The sequence below is a fragment of the Cuculus canorus genome, chromosome 5 (genome assembly GCF_017976375.1).
Source record: "Cuculus canorus isolate bCucCan1 chromosome 5, bCucCan1.pri, whole genome shotgun sequence".
In the NCBI taxonomy this organism is placed as follows: domain Eukaryota; kingdom Metazoa; phylum Chordata; class Aves; order Cuculiformes; family Cuculidae; genus Cuculus; species Cuculus canorus.
In genome coordinates, this window is record NC_071405.1 from 7,993,833 (window position 1) to 8,015,865 (window position 22,033).

Genomic DNA, 22,033 nt, shown 5'->3' on the forward strand with positions numbered 1-22,033 from the left:
GGTAGATTAAGCAATGGTATTTGAATGAAATAAATGTTTATTATTATCTGTGGTATCCTAAAGGGTGTATGAAGTAGAACTTTTTTTGTTTTCTGGGTATTGCGACAGGGGCTAAAGAAACTGATTTCTTTCATTTAAAAAATGGGATGGGAGAGATTAACAAACTGTTAAACTGCAAAATTTGGATGAATCTCCTTGGTGGTGAGCAACATTTCTGCTCTCCTACTAGCTACTTCAGAAATCGTTAACTCCACTTTAGACCTTTACTGTGACATTTATACAACACCCATGGACGGCTGCCCGCCCATAAGAAAAGGCTAATGGAATATTTTTGAAATACACTTTTTGGAATGGAATAGTGTTACTTTCTTCTCCTCTCTTTTTAAGTGCAGAAATGCCTTTGGCTTCCTGTTGTTCTCTTTTATCTTCTAGGTAATGGTGAATCAAATAAAATGAGACTGTAATCTCTATAGCCAAAGCAAAACATTGCATTAGATGTCTTGTGGCCCAGCAGCTGTGCTGAGCTGAGTGAAGGAGACTCGGTGAAATGAATACCCAAATAAGTACCAAAAATTGCATTTTAAAGGTCAGGTTCTGATTTTTTTTCCTTTGTTTTCTTCTTTCTACTGACATAAATCTAGAGGGATTGCGTTCCTTTTACTGCAGGTTTGTCTCCACAGATGTGGGGGCAGAGTCTTATCAGGAGTTTGTTTGTGGCAGAGCTATTAAACATAAAGCATATCTTGTTAAAGGCATTATTTTTTTTAGCATGTTAAGGAACCTATTTTTAGGAAGTGTTCTAGCTGTTAGACTTCATAGGCATTATGAATTTCCTTATTTTCTATAGCTTTAGCTATAGCTTATGACTAAGTATGACACCCTACTTACTGAATTTGCATTCTGTTTAAGGTTTTCCATGTTAAAATGTTCTTGGATAGAGATTTTCATACAAGTCCACCTATATTCAGTCTTACTTTTTCCATTTAGCAAAAAACCCATGCATATGTTCCTGTTGGTTCCCGTAATACATTTAAAAATTAATACTGAACGTCATTTTGAGTTTAAGGGAAATAAATGAAATGATATAGTATTACAAGAATTGACAAAGAATGTCTCCTTTTTGATATTAGTTTTGTATAACTTAAGGAGTCCTGTAAAATATTAGGAATTAATCTTAAACTAAACTTGAATCAGTAGAGGTTGAACTGATTATTTTGAAATCACCTGAAATGCTGAAAGGAAGATACAATGTCCTTTCACCCCCAAAACAGATTCTGATTAAAAATTATCCTGTTTGTGCAGCCACAATGGACAATCGTGCCTTCAAAGTTTAAAAAAAAACAGATAAAAATCACATAGTATTTTAAATTCTCTTCTTGTTTCTTTACCATAAGGGTTATCAGTTCTGTAGAAACAAGAAAATAATCTAACTTTGGTTTCCCTTATGCATTAATTCCAAATTCCTCTGTTAGATGCTTTTTATTATTCACTTTGTTTATACACCTAGTTTGTACAAAACCCACAGTGATGATTAAAAGAGGCTCTGATGTGCTGTACTCCTCTCAAAAAATCAGTTGGAGGCAGCTCCTCTTGCAGCAGTTGTCCCTAATAATTTTTCCCGACAGTATGTAATTACATTTACCCGTATCCATTATTCTTCCTGCTGGTTACATAGGCCTTTCATTCGTCAGACTTTGTCTGCATAATAGTGCAGTGACTGGGTCTAAAGCAAAGCAAGAAACTGGAAAACATTTTTGTTTCAAGAAGTTCTTTTGTGGACTGCAGCTTTGCCTTTTTTGTTTTCATAAAGGCATGTGCACCCTCTCCCCCGTTTTGGCTGTGTCATCTCCTAAAATACCTTTCTTCGAGCATCGTATCTGTAGATAAGCACAATGAGAATCTTCTGGAGGATTGTTTTCTTGGGGTTTGAATTTTTTGTTTTGTTCTTCAGTATGGAGTGCGAGACAGTATGAGGTCTGTAATGCTGTCTAGAGTTCAAGTTCATGTACAGGCAGGCTTTTGCTCGATCTGATGCCTGCTCTAGAGATGAGGGGCTCTTGCTGCTGGTTCTGTGCTTTAATTTGTCATAATACTTGAGTCACTGCTATGATTTTTTTAGATTGTGTTGTATAGAATTAGCTTGGCACACATTAAACAAAACAATTACATTGAAATATCAACAAAGAGTATTGTTACTCATAGGTTACCCTGTTATAGTTCAGGTTGAGGTGACCCAGAGTGGAATTTCACAGCTCCAGTTTCTAGCAGAGAGAAGCTGCACCCAAGGGTGCTGCCTTGGATGAGTCTGTGCAAGTGCTTCTAACTCGGGTTGTGAGTGTGCTCTTGAAGTGGATCTCCCATTTATTCTCACTTCACTTTGATGCTTATCATAGAGAAGTCTTAGGCTTAGTAAATTCAGTTCCTTTTGGGAAAGATGCTCCAGGAGTGTAGCTAATGCTTTCCAACCTTCTGATAGGCTTCAATGCAGGAGATCACTAGAAAGAAACTCTTCCCTCCAAACACATATAGGGTGGACATTGCACTTGAGCATCAGGTCTTCTATTTTATAGGCTTGCTTCAATCACACTTCGCTGCCTACAGAAGCATAGCCTAAGGATCTCAGTTTTGTTGCTTGTTTGTCTGTATGGATGGAAGCTGCACCTACTGCTGAAGTCAGTGATGGCAGGCTAACGAGTTGAGGAGCCCTGATCTAGACCTAAATTCTTGCAGGTTATTGATTGAGTTCTTTGAAGACTTAGAGGTCAAGAAAAGATGAGAGAGACTGTTTTCCCCTCCACCCTGTGATCAGGATTGTTGACTGTGTTTGCAGTCCGATGTAGTTCATTTTAATGCAGCCAAGTCAAAAGGAACGCTTCTGGGCAAAGTGAAGGTGTGTAATTCTAAGCTCTGAAACATTGTATTCAGGCAAGCAATGCTGTATGTGGATTACTATCATGACTATATTAATATGAGTACAATGCACTGTTCAAAGAAGTAAATGTTGATAAATTAAAACAGCAATATGCAGAAAGAAAGAGGGAAATGGCCTGGCTTTTTATAGGTACCCTGGCACACTTGTTGTGCACAGGTGGGAGCTCAAAAGAAGGAAACAAAAATAATCACAGGATTAAAACCAAAGAAACCTACTGCCTGGATTCAGAATCTCTCACAGAGGCTGAGAGGTGTCATGTCTCTATAAAAATACCTATTTATAAATAGATATGTACTGCATATGCAAATACACATACAGATGTAGAAGAGATCTGGTGGTTTAATGAGAACCAAAGGGGGATCAGGCAGACTCAACCTTGAAACTGGAAGGAGTGCTGTAGTTGAATTAGTAGTAGAACTAAAGGAGGAGAGACTTGGTAGAATAATTTGTTATCTTTTAAGATTAAATTAGATACTGCTTTTTGTAAAACGTACTTTAGTGAAACTTTGGGGAACAATTCAATGGGTTATAGAGCAAGATTATAGCTGAGTGAATGCAGTAGGCACTTCAGGATCTACAATATGTAAATCCATAAAGAATATTAAAAAAAATATGTGTATGTATATATTTCAGAAGGAAAAGTCTAGTGTCTGTTCCAGGGGCCATTGTTGTCTCCCCATTAGCATGGCTTCATGTTATGGCTTAATTACATTTTATTGTTAATGTCTGTTGTTAGTGTGCACGGTGGTGCATGCAGAGCTGCTCGGTTTCAGATTCAGATGTATATGAGGTTTGTTTGGATGGTTCTATGCTCTGATAAGAGAAGCACAGGTGTTCCCTGGGAGCTAATTTGGTATTCACTTCTCCTGTTTTTATACAGCTAATATATTAAGCTTCCCTGCATGTATGTTTGTTTTCATTTCAGGCTCCATTCAGGAACACTATTACTGATAAAAATCTTTGTTTCAAACAGCACAGAGTAGGAGCGCTGCGCTGAAATTGAATTTGTCAAGTTTCTGTTACAGCGTCATCATTTTTATAGCATTCCAATAGGGACAAAGAGAAGACTTCAGACTTAAGCCTCTTAGTACTTTCTTTTCTAAAATCAAAGCTTTCCTGAAGCTTGTCACTTTTAACTGTGTTTTCATAGTTCTGTAGTTCTGCATTGCCTATCGCTCATCGGATCTGTTCAGAACTTGCATCTCAGTCTTTGTGGGGTAGCAGAGCAGCAGTCCCTATCTTCTTTTTTTCTTTTTTAATTAATTTACATTGACTTGTAGTTGCCTTGGAAAGTTCTTGTCTTGCTTTTGGTCAGAATTGTGTCTGACTGACACACTGACATACATGGAGCTTAGAGGTTACTGGGCGTCTCCAATTTAAAAATGTATTATTCCAGCATTTCTGACTTGATCTTGGAAATTTTAGGTCCAGTGCCAATGGGTAGATTTTACTGATTTGTTACATTGGTTTCTAGCACTCAGATGTTCAAATTCTGCATAGCAGGGGAGCAGTGATGCTCTCTGATTTGGTGTCTGCGTTTGAAGGGGACAGTCATGGAGGGGACAGTCATGGAGAGGACAGCGTGCAGATAGATGTCTTTGAGGACATAATCGGGGAGATCCGTCATGTTACAACTTTCTGGAATATTAGAATTCTGGTTTGCTTTACCAAAATATCTGGGCTTGGAGCCATTCCTGATCAGTAGAAGAGGGAAGTCGGTACTGATCAGTAGTCATTTATGTTGGCTTTGGGAGAGGAATCATCGAGGACTGTATACACAGGCTGGCAGGGATGTCCTTTCACTTGGCGATCCAACAGAGGTCAGGAGAGAAATGATTCAGCTATCCAGCTGAAGGAATGTTGGCATGCTGCTTGGGCCCCGGGATAAATACTAAATAGCTACTTTATTCCTCTCTCAGAAAAATTATTCTTTCCAGATTTGATGTTACATATTCCCATCTTTGCTGTCAAAGCCTCTAACGTACAGCTGGGCAGTTCATGCATGGAAGAACTTGTTGCCTTCCATTCTCCCTTAGAGGCTTATAAAACATTAGCCACCCAGAGGCTACTGATTTAGAAAAGCGTGCTGTAAATTGGCACTGTATGTAAATGAGCTATCATGCTGTGTTGTGGTGATTAATGTAACTGTAACGGCACACACTGTCTTTAAAAATTATGATAACCTAGGGAAATCGCTTAAAGATAACCTGTTCTGTCTGTTCTTCTCAGGAGAACATCTGCATTTCGGCTCCATATAGCTTATCTTTACTCCTAATGCAAAAAGGAAATTTAAAGACAACAAACAGGACCATATTCTGACTTGCACTGGATTTATTCCTGCATGTCAGTTTTATTATGCAAAAAGCCTGCTTTTGAGTTGCCTTGAAACTGGCCTTTTTTTCATAGGCGCTCTCCGGAAATCACATTGGTTTTGTTAACAAGCTCAAGGTTCAGGTGTCAGTGCTGGCACTTCACTAGTTGTTGCTGAACCCTGCATACCTCTGTCACGCTGTTAAGCCCCTGGAACTGGCTGCCTGAAACTTGGTTTGACTTAATTTAAATCTTGCAGGAATTTGTCTTAGTTTAGCTTTTCATTCTGAAAGTCTACTTTTCCTTATGGGCTTTGCTTGTGCCGTAATTCAAAATTTGTTCCAGTTTCTAAACTCAGCAGCTGATGAATACTTGCATGTTCTTTTATCTGTTGGTACAAATTTCATTAATTTATGTATGGTTAAATATGCAAAAAGATTTTTTTCTTGTTTCAAATGAAGTTTAAAGGAGGAAAAAAAATAGCTGTGGAATGTGTTTGGTTTTGCTAGTTCCCTGTCTTGGTCCAAATCCTGAGAAAGCTGGGATTTTTGAATGTGAAGCATTAACCGAAAATGCTTCAGTAAGTATTGCAGAATTCCAGATGTTTGGATCCATGGCACTTATAGGTACATTTCCCCCTTTTTACTTGGGAATCCTTTCGTCTGTTTACCCTCTTTTGCCCCGTGCTTTAACAGAAACAATTCTGTCGTACTAATTCTGACCACTTTCCTCCTCTCCCTGCTTCTTTTCGTATCAGGGATAGTAGAAAGAGGAGCTTAGGAATCCTCGAGGAAAGGCAAACAGTAACATATGCGTATGTTCCTGGAATAGTTATTTGACTTCTCGTGAGACTAGAAAAGTCTCTTTATGGAGGGGCTCTTGAGAGAATTGAATGAATCGGGGGAAGAAGATGGAGAAGAGAGGAAAAGAATATCTCCTAATAAATGCTAGTAGTCACTTGGCAGGTATGCATCCAGGGCACGGTCAGTGCAGTCTCTATTAGCACAAGCTGTAAGTGCTGCATCTGTTAGGGCTGAAAGCCATGCGGCTTGAAAACATGAGATTTGCATATGCAGTGCAGGCCTCTGTAAAGGGTGTTTTTCTGTAATGGTAGTGTAATACACCCTCTTGTGGCAGGAAGAAAAAAGTCCAGGCGGAAACCCGTTTTACCTCTTTTTTTTCTATGCTCACAGATTTGCCGTACTCCTTCTTTTGCCTTTCCCTTGTGTTCAGTGAATATTCCTCACTGGTTTGCACCACGTGTGCCTTCCTACAGTTTTCTGTTTCATCTTTCTGTTTATGCAGTACCTGAACCTGTTCTGTTTGTCTTGCAAATTCTAAAACTTCACTATGTCTATTTTAATCTAGTTTTATTAGTATTTATGTTGTATTTAAACTCTTGGCTTTAAAGTGCAGTTTCTTTCTCAGTTGCCAACATGGTAAAAGTATGCCTTGCAGACTAACTTTAAAACATTTGCAAGAGTAAAAGGCTGGAAAAATAAATTAGAGTGTTGAAGAACATGCTAGTTTTGTTTTTTAAATAGCTTAGTTTGTCTGAACTACTATGAAGGGGTCATGTATAGATGGGATTAGGAGATAACGTGCTGCTTTTCCCAGCTGTTTGATAACCAGCTTAGAGCTGGGTCAAATGCAGTACCAGAGTGCAAAGAAGGCGCATCACCTTCAAAGTGCAGAAAGGGCCCTACAGCATGTTTGCAGTTTATCAGATTTGCTGCATAATAAGCTGTACACTCCATTCAGCACTGTAATTAACCCAGGAAAGCACTCCCGTTCAGTCTTTGCTGATAGCATGAGCCTCACAAAGCCAAGCAGTCTCAGCAAAATACCTCTAAATAAGATTAAGCAAGGCAAGCCAACCATGAAATAAAATGTAGGCTAAGTGTTGAGCAAATGCTGTTTGTTGCTTGCATTTAGTACCAAGTTCTCTATTGACATGAGATGTCCAGGCGTATAATGTGTGAAAAGCACTGGCAACTCTTCAGAAGTGCTAACAGATGAGACCTTAAGCAGATATCATTAATGTTGTTGCAAAGGAAAATAACCAAGTGTTGTATAAAAACACAAGTGTTGTATGTTGATGCCATTTCCTGCAGCTCCTAAACAGCCATGGCTCTCTGCCCATGGATGCCCAGCAGGACAAGGAATAATATTCTGGTTGGTTCATCTGGAATGTGGTAGGCAGAAATGGTGGCAGAATGGATAACGCTGGGATATGAATGGAAAGAAGCAGCCAAATGATCTGGAGAAGGGAAAGCCAAGGCTGGTGACAGGTTTGTAAAGTGACAGGTTCCTTAGACCTGTGCTGTTGCTAGAGAACTTTGTTAGGCAGCAGGTAAAAGAAATACTGCTTATACAATGGAGGATGGAGTAGGTATAGTGTAGAGAGTCCTGAAATCTAGTACCCCTTTGAAAAACAGATCTCATCATTCTTTCCTTTACTTTCCAGGTATCTTGCAATATCTTCAGAACTCTCCCACCTAGTGACAGCAATGAATTTGATCCAGAAGAAGATGAGCCCACCTTGGAGGCATCGTGGCCACATTTACAGGTTTCTGATCATTTATCTCAAAGAAATGCCAGTTGTTGCTTGATGTCTCTAATAATTTTCTCAGTCTTTTTTAAACCCATCAATCAGAACTAGTCTGTGACACACTAACAGTTATTAACATTGTTCCTGGCTACCATAAAAAACCCTAGAAAGATAGAAGAGTATGAAATTTGCAAAATATAAATGCTTTCTTTCAAAATTGTATTGATGGTGCCCTCGTTTTCCTGTTTTCCCTCATTGGTTTAAAAAATTGTTTTCCAAACTGCTCTGATGCAGAAGAGTTTTTCAGCTATTTCAGCAAGAGCATTGTGGGAATGATACTGATAGCAGTTCTGCTTTACCAAGGGCAGTTAATTTTCATACAGAAGTACAGAGGTGTTGGCACATGGTCAGAAAAATTAATGAGAAGCCACATCCCTGTCGTAAGTCTTGCTTCCTTTCCCTGGGTTGAGGTTTGGCTTCAGCTGTTTGTAGCAGGATGCATGCTCATTGCTGTGTATCTTTCATTCCTATGTACCTTAAGTGTCAACACACGGTATTTTTAACAAAGAACATAAACTAATTTTGGAGAAATTATCATTGATGGTAATGCAGTAAATTCCTTTATAGAAAATTGAGATGCGGATCCTGTTTGTGTTAGTCAGGACAATGATTTATACCACCAGTAAATTTAGAAGTTTGCCTGCGTAACAGTTTGTGGCGGTTTTGTGAGCAAGGGAGCACAATTGATCTCAGCTTGAAATGAGGATTTTACTTGAAAGTTACATGCACAATCCTTGCCGTGAGCAGTTAGTTTCACTTTCTTGTGCTCTCAAATTTAGATTCTGTTGAAATCTAAGTTTCATCCCTCATTTATATTTAAATTTCACCAAAAAAAAAAAGAATCCTAAGAGCTTCAAGGCAGCTCTGAACAGCTCTTCCTGCCTGGAAACAGCGCCAGCATACATTTCTGTTAACTTGCGTTCGTTAACACTAGAGCTGTAGTTTTAAAAGTCATTACTTACGTGGAAATAATGGAATTTCTTAGCCAGTGGATGATTTACCATTGTCAGGAAGAAATACATCAACGTATTTGTCAGGAGTTGATGGAATCGTTTCCCTGATGATTTAATATCAGTTATGTAAGCTGTTACTTTCTCCATGTCATATTTCTCCCCTCCTTTTTGATTTCCTGTTTATTCCTTTTAGAAGTAGGAGAACACTGATGTAAAGCAGCAGCACTGCAGCATATTGGTGTTTGCACAGAAAAGTTTAAAATTATTTTACAATGTAATTTTTAGCTTCCTTTCTCCTTTCAGTATCAATATTCATGCTCACTGAAGTCAGAAAGGAAAATGTTTTCAGTGGCTGCTCTACTTGAAAAGGTTCAGCAAAGAAAATTGTGAGCTGGTAGCTCATGTGGTCAGTGACGATTCAGAGCTGATGTCTCGCGAGGCCATAGTAGTCCAGGCTTCACTTCGCTTCCTTTTTGCCTGGTTTTCATGCTCTTCATTTTCTCCCCTAAATGAAAAATCTGTTACCGTCCCTCTGAATAGTTTAGGCAGAGATGAAATTGTCTGAAAGTTAGCAGGTTTTCTGCAGCCCTGAGGGTAATCTTCACAGTTAGTTAGAAACTTCTTAATAAATTCCGGTTAGTGTTCTTCTTCAGTGTTTCAAGTTGTTAAAGCGCTACTCTAAGCAGTTTGCAATTTAAGTTAAGTATTTCCAACTATTTCACCAACCAACCCTTTCAGAATTGTCTGTATTTGATGTCACTTCAGCAGTTCAGTGTGCAGTTTAAATGTGCTTGCCAGTTACTTCAGTAAGCTTTACAAGATGATAACAAGCATTATAAGATGGCAGTGCCTGTTCTTGGTGTTGAAATATCTTTGACTGGGGTTTAAATAAGAAAAACTAACTTAAAAAGCTCACATAATGAATTCTAACTCTAAGATAGCAATTAATAAAGGAGGAAAAAAAAATCTTTTTTTATTCAACCTTTTGCTCTGTGGAAAAACAATTATTTTATTTTCTAGCAAAAGAATTTAGGGAAATACTTCAAAATATAATGAGTCATCAAGTCATAAACTAAGCCTTTTTTTTTTTTTTTGTTTGCAGCTTGTATATGAGTTTTTCATACGATTTTTGGAAAGCCAAGAATTTCAGCCCAGCATTGCCAAAAAGTACATAGATCAGAAATTTGTATTGCAGGTAAGCTGATGTGTTTTCTTAAAGGCTTCATTTTGCTTTTGGAAAAAATTTCTTTAAAAAGATTTTATTTAGTATTTGGAAGTGAAAATTTGGATCTGCAACAGAAAAAGGCCAAACAAGCGTATATAATGAAAGTTTTCAATCTATGGAGGTACGGGAAATGTTTGTGTGTTTATGTTGGTCCCTGTTGCTATAGAAAGATGAAATAGTTGGTTTGGCTTCAGTTTTGAGACCTTAATCAAAATATTTCATTTACCAATATTGAGAGGGAACTGAACCACTAACTGTTAAAAAAATGAAAGGTTTACTCGCAAGCAGTCTGAAAATGCTGCTATCTAGAGAGACTACTCAAACTCCAGTTATAACATGTCTTGATATTGTTAAAATATTTCTTTTGGAAGGGGAGAATGTTTCTCCTTTCTGTCTCTGCTGGAGAGCTGGCCACGGGGGCAGAAGTTCATGAACAAACCTATTCCCAGCACAGTACTGAAAACAGTGATGCTATAGTGGTCAGGAGGAAGTAAATCAAAAGGCCGTATGAAGTTCAAGTTCTATTAAAAGCAAGGAAGAAGAAGTAGCATCAATAATATACAACATCAGCAAAGAAGGAGTAGCTTTATCTTGGTAGTTTGCTTGCCATTATTATGGTTAAATGAAAGAGATTGGCTCTGCCAGTCAGTCAGCTGACAGCCAGGTATTTTAAAGGTATTTCATCTTTCTCCTCCTTGCGTCCAAGCGAGGCTTCTTGTGTGCTTTGTTACTTCACTTGAAACTGCAGTAGCTGGCCTTTGCTACTGAAGATTTTTCATCCAGGCCTTGACGGATGTTTGAACAGAGATGGCCGAAGAAAGATGTTTTCTGGGATAAGCCAGGGTACTCCACAGATATGACTTTTTCAGGAACAGGCCTGTCTTGTCTTTTCTGTTCCCACTGTGAATTTTTGTATAGCCGCAATGTCAAAGAACTTCATCTGTCATGCTCTCTATAGCTTGCTTTTGAAATCAGGGAAATTTAGAAAGATTCCTACATAGTTTGAAAGGGGAGTTTTCTTGTGGGTTGAGACTTAAATAAAAGCCAAGCTAGAAGTGGCAGGACATACTCAGCATTTCTGAAGACCTTTCTCTCACCCCTTTGTCACAGAGCTTTTATTTTTCCTTTTAGTACTCAGGCAATACAAATAGTGCTTTTACTGCTCCAGTGTATTATTCCTATGAAGAATACCTGAAAAATCTAGCTGAGAGAGCAGTTTCTATCCTTAAATTCAAAGATTCAAAGAAGGGACTTCAATTTCCTTCTTAATGTTGTAAGACCATCTTAGCTCCATGAAAGCAGTGGAGTATACTTAATGTTTTAATTTAATCCATCTTCTACATACAAGAACAGTGTAAATGTAAGAATATGCATGGGGGATAATCACTCTTGACAGTTTTTTCCGGACTGATATTATTTTCTTTAGATATAGTAGGATTATATTAGAAGGAATGCTTGTGTTCTGCTCCAAAATCTAGAGAAAATAATTCCTAGATGCTTCTGTTATCTGCTTCTGAACTTGGTTTTTTATGACACTGACAACACAAGTGTGACAGCTTTTCAAACCAGCTTTCTCTCTAGATGAATTTGTTTTCTTTAAAAAATTGAGGAACTTTAATGAAATGTTTCTTGGCAGTAAAAACGCCTTTATGAAATAATGATGCAGGGTTTTTTAATGGGCATTTTCAAGCATTTTCTTGTTTGCTTGCTTTTTGCTTTTGTTTTTTAAATATAAATATGTTTCTGGTTTTCAGCTGTATGTTTTAATAAAATGCTGTACGTAACAATGTAACTGTTCGTTTCTAAAGGCTACTTATATACAGTCTGAAATGGTTGGCAGTGGTTGCTAAGAGACATACTGTTCAAATATATCCACAAGTGTCTCTGTTATGTAGGTTGCTATTTTGGAAAATTTATTTCCTTTTTCTCTGTATGTTTAGTGTCAGAATAGTCATGTAAATTATGCAAGTCTTGCAACTTATCCATAAAAATAAGACTTTATTGTTGAAAACTGGTAACAAATTGGACATATCAAAAGGGTTGTCTTTTTCTCTTTATTTTGAATGAGAGAGCGAGTCTTGGTTCAGCAGTGTTTCCACAGAGGATCTATGTAAGAGAACTGGATATATAAATATTTTGCTCCTAAAAGCATTCCGATAAGAAAATTAAAAACATAAATGTTTCCAGCTGTTTGCTGTCTTTGGGTGAAATTTGCTATTTGGGGAAGGATGAGGTGACTATTTATTTATTTAACTGTAGACCTAATTGAACAAAGCAGTGTGTTTATAACCTCTGGAGGGCAGCTGACAAACCTTGTGAAATTCCCACCACAAGTTCTTAATGCAAAGAAGAGACAGTGGGATCTCATTGCAACCTATAGAAACATCCAAAACAATGAAGAATATGTGCATTAGTCCTAAAGCTGAATGTTAGAAAGCAAAATCCTAGACAACGACTTTTAATCATCTTTTCCTGTTGTTTTTCTTTCTCACCTCCTCTATGTCACATTTTAATAGCTCAGGTGGTATACATGCACTGACATAGCTACTTTTAATAGGTATTTAGAATTTATCTATTTGTGAATCCAAGATAATTTTGTCTTCTACCATTCTGTTAAATATTCTGAAGGCATCTTATACATTTGTAAGACCACTTTGGCCAAACTGTCTTTGTTTCTATTGCAAGACAGGTACTGGTTAATAGTTATTTTCTTTTTTTTTATGTGAGACAGATACTGTTTCTTATGATTTCTACCTTAAACTTCCCTAGTGAGCATTTGGGAGGTTAGGGTGAGGCTTGGGGGCCTTTGGGTTTTGTTTTTTGTTTTTGTTTTTGGTTTTTTTTTTTTTTCATTTGTTTGTTTTGTTTTAAAATAAAGTTTACCTTCTAACTTATTCCAAATGTCTACCAGAACTGCCAGTGTTGGGGTGTCAAAGATGAAGAAGGGGCAGGGAGAGGCTTATCCTTTTGTGGTGGAGGACTCAAGGGGAATAGTACAAAGATCTGCAGGTGATAATCCTGCTGCTCAATTCATGTCTTACTTCTTAGAGGCAACTTCAGGTGTCAGTGTTTCAGGATATATTTTGTACAGTACAAAACACTGGGTGGTGTTCTTTTTTGACTGAGTAACATAATTTTGCTGTTTTAAAGTCTTCTTTAAGACTATTTAGTACATGTAGATTTTCTGTTGTTGGAGTTTGTTTGTTTTGGGTTTTTGTTTTGATTTGTTTTTGTTTTTGTTAAACTGGGAATTGAATTTAGCATTTTATTCAACTTGAAGATTAATTCCCCCTGATGTTGCTTGTTGGTGGAGATCCTGTAACAGCAGATCCTGTACTAGCATAGACTTCACTCTTGAGTCTTTCAACAGCGTGAAGGCCATGCAGTCCCTGGGAAGGCTTAAGAGCTCGTAATATAAACTACAAACAATTAGAAAGATGTTACTGTAACACAATGTTGTAGGAACAAAATATTAGAGCAAGCAAGGATCTTTTAGTTCTGCCAAGTGAATGGTAAGGGGCAAACTGTTATTTTGTGCATATGACAGCATCTAAAGACTTGTTTTGTTTGGTTTTGAGGAGAAAGAAGGCAGCATTTTGGAGCCAGTTAATGAGAAGTTTATTAGTTGCGTGAAGATTTCCAAAGTTCTGTTATGTTAGAAGTGGAAATTAATAAACTGAGTTGCGTGATGCTGTACTGGTGTTACAACAGATTTTTTAACACTGTATTTCTACGCTTTGGGTAATGCAGATATCATATTCTTGCATGCATCTGCTTTCACAAAATTAACTTTTATATAGAAGCCTGTGTGTCATACTTGTCAAATGTCTGCTGTTTCAGTTCTCTTTTTTCATTTAAACACAGCTGTTGGAGCTGTTTGACAGCGAAGACCCTCGAGAACGAGACTACCTAAAAACAGTCTTGCACAGAATTTATGGCAAGTTTCTGGGTCTTAGAGCATTTATCCGAAAACAGATTAATAATATTTTTCTACGGTAAGTTGTGGGAGAAGGTACTTTTTGCTTATGAACATTATAGGAAACTGATACATTATTTATATTTAACTTTTCTTTTTTTAGATTTGTTTATGAAACTGAACACTTCAATGGCGTAGCTGAACTGTTGGAAATTTTAGGAAGGTAAACGAGTCTTTACTTATTAGCTCTCTCAAACTTCCCTTCTTGGACACATCAGGGTAGTCTTGGATTTCGAAAATTGTTATGATAAGGTTTGATTCTGAAAACACATTGAGTGCACATGCTCATCTTTAGACCCATGTGCTACATCTTTGCCAAGAGTATATAACGGGATGCAAGTTACAGCCAAAAGCGTTGGATTGATTTTGTGTGTGTGTCTCCATGTTTAATTTTGTGCACTTCAACCTTACGTGCTGCAGAAACTTTTTTTTTTTGAGCACACTAACTGCGTGAATATTTTGAGTAAATTTAATTGTGGTAAGTTCCTCAAAACACCTTACTTACATGAATTTACAGACCCGCATAGGCGAGGTTCTTATCTGTTTGGCAACAGGTTTGTGCAGTGGTTTATATGATTATGCCTATATTGGAGCTGAGTTGCTACCTAGATGTGTCCTACATGGCTGATATAAAGCAGGTCAGAAGCCAACACCTGTTTACAAATGGTACACGCCTGCATGTGAGCAGGTGCTGACTGCTGAATTATTTTAATCTAGAAAGTGCTTGTTCAGACCTCAAGAATAGTTTCTGTGAAACTAACAAATATTTCTTTTCTGATTTCTAGTATTATCAATGGTTTTGCTTTACCTCTTAAGGCAGAGCATAAACAGTTTCTGGTGAAGGTGCTGATCCCTTTACATACTGTCAGGAGTTTATCACTCTTCCATGCACAGGTAGAAATTATAAAAATATTTTCTGCTCAGTTAGAATGATGTATGTTTTTATAAGGTTGGTTTTGAAATTTAATTGCATAGCACATAAAAGGGGGGGAAGTTTTGATATGTGGAAAAAATGCAATAGATTCTTTTTACACTCATGTAATGTGCTTTCTATGGTGAATATCTTCTGTTCTGATGAGATAATTGAAAGTGTAACAGACATGTAATATTTTGTGGGTTTTCTTAGTAGTTAAACTCTCTTTTAAGTTTTCCTCTCTGCTATTTTCTGGCGCTCGCAAGTTTTGCCTTTCCCATTCACTCTCCCAAGAGGACATTTGGGTTTTCTTAGTCTTGTGCTATCAAGGCTCTTCTTCACCCAGGCAACTTTCTGAATACTAATACCCACATTTTTGCATAATCTTTAACATTCTCCCTCACAGATTTCTTAATACTGCATTTATGCTCTCATATATCTTTTTATACATTCAGCTTTCATGACATAAAAGCAGTTTGCTCTAAATATGTTATTTCAGGTTTTATTTTTATTAAAAAGATATTTTTATTTTTAATTTTTTTTCGTAGTGTGTTCTGTTGCTTCTTATGAGCTGAAGTTTGAGTGAATTTGCACAGTGCAGACCATGCATCTCAGTTTAAAATTGGATGCAGTTTGGGAAAGCTGTATCACATCTTGTCTCGAGTCTTTCTTTTTTAAAAAAATATTCCTTTGTGGTTTCTTTATAGAAATGTTCTAATTTCATTTTCTTAAATCTTCACCTCTTCACAGCTGGCGTATTGCATAGTACAGTTTCTGGAGAAAGACCCCTCACTCACAGAACCGGTAAATATTTCTTTCATATTTTTATTTCTGCATCAGAAACAGTTACCCTAGTGAGAGAAAAGTTAAAAAAAAAAAAAAAACAAAACCAAACTCACTTTTTTTTTTCCTTCTAATTTAGGTCATTAGAGGTTTAATGAAATTCTGGCCCAAAACCTGCAGTCAGAAGGAGGTAAGTGATATATGCTAGTATTAATGAAACACAAGAATTATTTTGTTCTACAACATAATAGGCAGGGAATCTTTATATACCACCAGGTAGGTAGCATATGCTGTGCTGGATCTTGGTATTAATTCTTGTACGTGGTTTTTCCATACTTGAACTCTGGGTTTTTTGGCAGTTTTGATTATGAAAAGTTTGATAACCATGGTTTCTATTCACAAAATAAGCACTACTTCTTCTGCAGAGAATTTCTTTTGTTTTATTTGAATGGAGATAATAAACTCAGTTGAGGATAGACTCAACTAAGAGACTAGAAAACTCTTTTAGATTTGGAATTGTTTCTTTGCAAGGACAGTATTTCATCAGGAAAGATGAAGCATGTTTTATTGTCTGGTGCTTACCGTACTACTACTAAACGTGTAAAAGATGAAGTTAGACCTTTGCATTTTTGTTTCAAATTCTTCCTGCAAATCTGAGTTTCCCTACTGAGACTTTGTGACACAGATAAACTCTTACTTTGAATATTGCTTCCAAACATGAGATAAAATTAGGAGGCTCTCCTTAGTTTACAAAATTTAAGCCTTGGCCAAATTCTTTGTCTGTATGAGGCTAGGTTTTCAGCATGGATATACTGTTGCAATTCTGCATTCTCTTGTAAAGGACTACTTTAAGTACAGCATTTGCATATAATCATCCTCCTTCTTTTAGGAGACTGAATCCAGAAACTGCTAAATGTAGAACTGATCACGCTGATCTAGCGAGATTTCCATTTCTCCCTAAAGTGTAGCATTGGAGGGTTACCAGCGTTTTGCTAATCAAGATGATTCAGAGGTTTTATACAATCCTCTTTCTTCCTTGTCTTTAGGTCATGTTCCTAGGAGAGCTGGAGGAGATCTTGGATGTAATCGAACCATCACAATTTGTCAAAATCCAGGAACCTTTGTTTAAACAGATTGCCAAGTGTGTCTCTAGCCCTCATTTTCAGGTCAGTGGTAGAGATTATTGATTGTATAGGAATGTTTAGTCTTGATTTCAAGCCTAACACCCCTGGCGTAAATATTATTTTATGTTATGTGATTTAAAATACTTGTCTTCTGGATTTTTGTGAGAGAGGGTATGTTGCAGTGGAAGTTTAATTCTGAGCACCATGATTTAGATGCATCTAGAGTTATAGCATAGGCCGTTTTGAGCCCCATAAGGCCTTAAACTGTATTCATACAGGCTTTGAGCCCTTCTGACTTTTGGTGATGGGTATGCACTGTATGGCCTTCAGGCTGACAGACCATGTAAGAGATATTTGCTTCTTTTTTAGTGCAATATTGTGCACCATTCTTGTTTTCTCTAGGCTTTTCCCTGTCTTCTTCCTCTGCTGGCCCGCACTGCTCTCTCCCTTCCACCTGGAGTCATAACATTGAGGGAAAGGGGTGATGGGAAGTTTGTCTGCTCTCCCTTCCCCTCCACAGCTGCAGCCTTAGCACAGTGTCTACAGCTGATCTTCACTGAGGAACAATATATTGTGCAGGGGAAAGAGAGTGTGGATGCTCTGGGATCTGATTTATAGGATAAAATTAATTCCATCGGTGCATATTATGCTACTGACTAAAGCAGAGTTTTAATTCAAAGTTAATGATTCCGCTTAACTCACCTTTGTGAACTTCCTCTGTAATTTGTTTTTCCTTCAGAAAATTACAAAATTATAGGTATCTCAATTCCTATTAACATTTTATTCCTTTGACTCAAAGGTGGCTGAAAGAGCGCTGTATTATTGGAATAATGAATACATCATGAGTTTAATAGAGGAGAATTCAAATGTTATACTTCCCATCATGTTTTCCAGCCTTTATAGGATTTCTAAAGAACACTGGAATCCGTAAGTTTTTGCCTTTACTCTTTATCTTAGCACTGATAAACTGAGGGGATGTCTACTGAAGAATGTCTGAATGGGAGAGATCCAAATTTAAAGCTGGCATGAGCAGGTGCAACTCTGTTAATGCCAATATAAATTAGTCTATACTTGATCTTGTCTCAAAATGTTTTTAATTATCTGGTATGTGTACAAAAATCAGTTCCTTGTGCGATAAAAATAGACCTTCTCAGAAGTTGGAAAAAAGAGAAATTAGATGTTACATTGTTATTGAAGAAAAAGTGTTGCTCATCAAGCATTTCTCCTACACAGTTTTTTGTTCAGAGATTAACATCTTAAGCCTTATGGCGAATTGTCTAGAAGAATATTGCTTGGTATTAATAAGGCTTTGCGGCTGTATCATGGGTGATACCGCTACCTCTGTTGGACCTCTGGTACTGTCATTTTTCTAAACATCTGTGAAGCACATGGGCATCAGTATATTCTTCAATTGGTTTGGTTTTTTTTACATCCTTTTAAATACAGCTGTTCTCTGTTACAGAGTAACAAAGCAGTTGCTTCATATTCTTATGCTGTTAATTTTGCATTTTTATTTTTAAATTGAATGAACTAGCAGAATATGTTTTAGTGAAAAATACTATTACAGTTAGATGCTGTGTATTTTATACTTGACTTAGAAAAACTTTTTGGCTAAAGATGGTTACCGTGGCATAGTACCACGTTACCAGTCTCCAACCTGCCTGTGCTAATTCCCAGCCTCTAATGCTACGCACTGGGATGCTTCTGGTAATTCAAATATTCTGGTATTCCAGTTCACAGAGTTTTCATGCCTACAGGAAATTTTTCCCTTGGACACAAGCTGGGTTAAGATACATATAAAATAAAGGAAGTATTTAAAGATTTTTTTGTATTTGTAAGAAGGTTAAATCTGGTCAACAAAAAAGGAAGTTTATCGAAAGAGGGAAATGATAGACAGCGGTGCTTGAGAGTTGGCACAGTTTGTCTGATATATAAGTTAGCTCTGAAGGTTCCTGGCACTTGTGATGTTGTTTCACTGCCTCCTGGCTGAAGGGCTACTTCTTAAGCAGCTCCTTGTCTGAATTTGACAACTCTAGTAGCGGATGAGAAACTGGGAATCTCTTGGTTGATTGATAACGTATTCCAAAGTCTCAAAGTTCTTTTAGATTAGTTTCTCTTCTCTCTTTTCAGTTCCTTTGTTGTTTCTTTATCTTAAACTCTGCCAGAAAGGAATTTTGACCTCTAGGTAATCACAGTATTGGCAGACCTATCTCATCTTACCCTGGAAATTCGAATATGTTGTAGGTTAGTTATCCACTGAAATGATATGAAAGAGTAAACTCATTTTACCTTTTTTTACCTTTCGTGGGACAGAATGCCCTTTTGAAGCCTTTTTGACGTTCTATTTTTATTATACATAATTTCTTCCTGTATGAACAGATCATGCCTGTTATATTTTATGCAATTAAGTAACTCAAATAAGCATTTGTGTTGGCTCTTGGGTAAGGTCAGGAACAGCAATAAGCAAAGAAGACAGATTATTTATACAGTGATGTAGAGTTTGTATATATATATATATATATTTATATATATAGAAGATATATAATATAATTTTTCAATGTGTGTTTATATATATATACATACACATATGGTTTTACATAGATATTGCAGGACTCATCTGAAGGATTTGTGGGTTTTTAAGAGTCTTTTTGCTGTACCAAAGTGAAAATGAATATGAAATGTATGAGCACAAGGAAATCACTCTTGAAATACAGCCTTTTCTTTTGCAAAGATGCACTGAATATTCAGCTTCATAGAAAAATCATAAGGAGATATGAATCACTCACATTTCATGTTTAGATTCTGTTCCTCTGCCTGCACTGATGATTTGAATCCCTGGAGTTGCATTCAGAGTTTCTCCAGAGCATGAGGGAAGGGTCTGTAGTTATATGTAATAGCTTTCTGTTATTACCCTTTACACTAGAGTTTTGGTTTGCTGCATTTAAGTAGTCAGCAGAGGCATGAAAGTTGGTCCTCACCTTTAAATAAGTAAATCAAAAGTAGTTTCACTGAAATCAAAGGATTAACATTATCATACTTGCAAGTGCAGAATTGGTTGTGGCAATGCCGGTAAGAGAAGATGCCTTTATTTCACATTTGATTTCACCTGAAACTAATAGAATCCTTTCTTTTTTCTCTTTTAATATTTCACAGGGCTATTGTGGCTTTGGTCTACAATGTGTTGAAGGCATTTATGGAAATGAACAGCACCATGTTCGACGAGCTGACAGCCACTTACAAGTCAGATCGTCAGCGGTAACTTTTTACAGCTTTTTTTGTCAGCTGTGCATAAGGCCTGCTGTTCAGTTTTCCCCTTACACTCAGATGCAATTGCATTATCTCACACATAATATTCAGAATGCCTCATTTCTCCCCCTTTTTAGCCTTCTGTTTGCAGGATGTAAGGTAATATCATGTACAGGCTGTTCTTAACACATTATGAAATACAGTACCCTTTGCAATGCTTGGGAATCCATGTTTCTCATGGAATTCCTTTTGACTCTCTATTCCAAAAGTCTTAAATGTATCAATATCTTCAATAATAAAAGAAAAAAACAAGGATTTAAAGGTAACACTTTGAAAGTTACGCTGAGCTTTGGAAAGAGACATGAGGAAGAACCCAAAGATTTGATTTTCCAAACTACTGTTTGCAGGGTAGGTGTGGTCTTAAAGCAGAGGCATCTCTTAACCTTTTCATTTCTTATTCAGCAGTCCTGCTGTATCCAAGTCTTTTAGTTTGCAGAATCTATTAGACACACCACTCATGATCATTAGTTCCACTTCTTCGTTTTTCTCCTATGTTCCTTAAGCTTAATTTTCCAGTCATACTGGAGCATCTTTTCTCTGAAATTTCAGGTTATTCAAACCATAAGGTGAAAACAATGAGGAAGCTTCAGGAACTCTGGTGGGCAGTTTGCCACTTCATTTAAGTCATACCTTTTCTGTGACTCAGGGTTCCCCCAAGTGAAGCAAAGGGTACCATATACCATCGGACCTTGTTGGGTTACTGTACAGTCTCTACAGGCTCTTGGATTCTCTCTGTGACTGAAGTCGCACAGTCCTTTTGTTCTGCCTAGTTGCAAAATACGAAGTCTTAGATAGAAAAACCCCTACGCTTACAGTACTAATGAACTAGCCTGCTATTTTTAGAGACTTGGATATGTATTTGAGCTAAGATGCTAGACGAATTCTAGATAGAGGTTGATAAATAAGGCTTGATGTGCTAGTGCAGTCAAGACAACACTGCATGTTTTTCTACTAGACAGGGCAGAGAGTTTTAGGACTGGTCATGTAATCCATCCACTCACTGAGGGACCTCAGTGGCTTAAATCAATTTCTGATTACCCTTTGGCCCTTAAAATGTGGAGCTCTGCTCTTACCAGGACCATACACTGTAGGAGCATGTCCCATGTCTGAGTAATAGATGAGGTTTATTGACTGAACTGCACAAAGAATTTTTCTTGCACCTGCTGACCTTGTATCTCCCATCACGGCTGGTGCTAACCACTCCAGCATTTTTATTTGCTACTTAGCATTTTAAAAATTATTTTCCTTAATGTTTACAGAAAACTGTGAGCATCTTAATAAAACCACATTTCAAAAGGGTAGTTTTGATATTACTTAAAGCTTGAGGAGAAACTTGTTCAATATTAATGACTATGATAGGTCAACTAGGTAAGTTGGATGAGATGATTGTCCTCCAACAGTCTTTTAGCTTAGCTAAGCAGGCATATATTTCATAATGATTAGAAAATAAATATCTGGTAAGTAGCCTGAAAATGTCAGGCTATTTCACTTATTCTTATATTGAATTTTAAATTCTTTCTACTGACAGTGAGCTCTTTATTTTTAAACTGCTCTTCAGGGATTTGTCTGAAAGTTGTTTGTGTTTTTTTGTATTTTTAAAATATTCTGGGGGAAATTAAAATTTCAAATGAATGAGCCAGATGTTGGGGCTTTGACTAAATGGAAGACGTGTAGCAGTGTTTGTAATCTGCTGAAATATTTTTCAAGAATTCTCTAATGTGACTGATAGGGAATCTGTATCTCTTCAATGATTAGATTTCTATCTGAAGCTGCAAGGTGATGCAACAGAAACTTGAAAGCATTTTGTACCTTGCAGTATCTAGGAGATTTATTCAAAGTAAGGTATGGCAGACACAGGAAATTTGGAAAGCAAGTAATGGAGGTAAAGTAAATGTTAGGT

At 37.1% G+C, this 22,033-nt stretch overlaps 1 protein-coding gene across 4 annotated transcripts in view; it reads left to right on the forward strand.

The window, feature by feature from the left end:
* The window catches only part of PPP2R5E (protein phosphatase 2 regulatory subunit B'epsilon), a 75,253-nt gene that overhangs the window by 48,056 nt on the left and 5,164 nt on the right, over nt 1-22,033 (forward strand). For 3 of the 4 annotated variants that reach the window (XM_054068020.1, XM_054068017.1, XM_054068019.1), the window contains 10 exons: nt 7,710-7,811; nt 9,909-10,001; nt 13,896-14,026; nt 14,111-14,170; nt 14,793-14,901; nt 15,671-15,724; nt 15,843-15,893; nt 16,750-16,869; nt 17,627-17,754; nt 19,981-20,082. In XM_054068020.1, coding sequence (XP_053923995.1) covers nt 7,710-7,811; nt 9,909-10,001; nt 13,896-14,026; nt 14,111-14,170; nt 14,793-14,901; nt 15,671-15,724; nt 15,843-15,893; nt 16,750-16,869; nt 17,627-17,754; nt 19,981-20,082 — 950 coding nt within the window. The remainder of the gene's footprint in view (nt 1-7,709; nt 7,812-9,908; nt 10,002-13,895; nt 14,027-14,110; nt 14,171-14,792; nt 14,902-15,670; nt 15,725-15,842; nt 15,894-16,749; nt 16,870-17,626; nt 17,755-19,980; nt 20,083-22,033) is intronic. The other variant, XM_054068018.1, reaches the window with a different exon arrangement.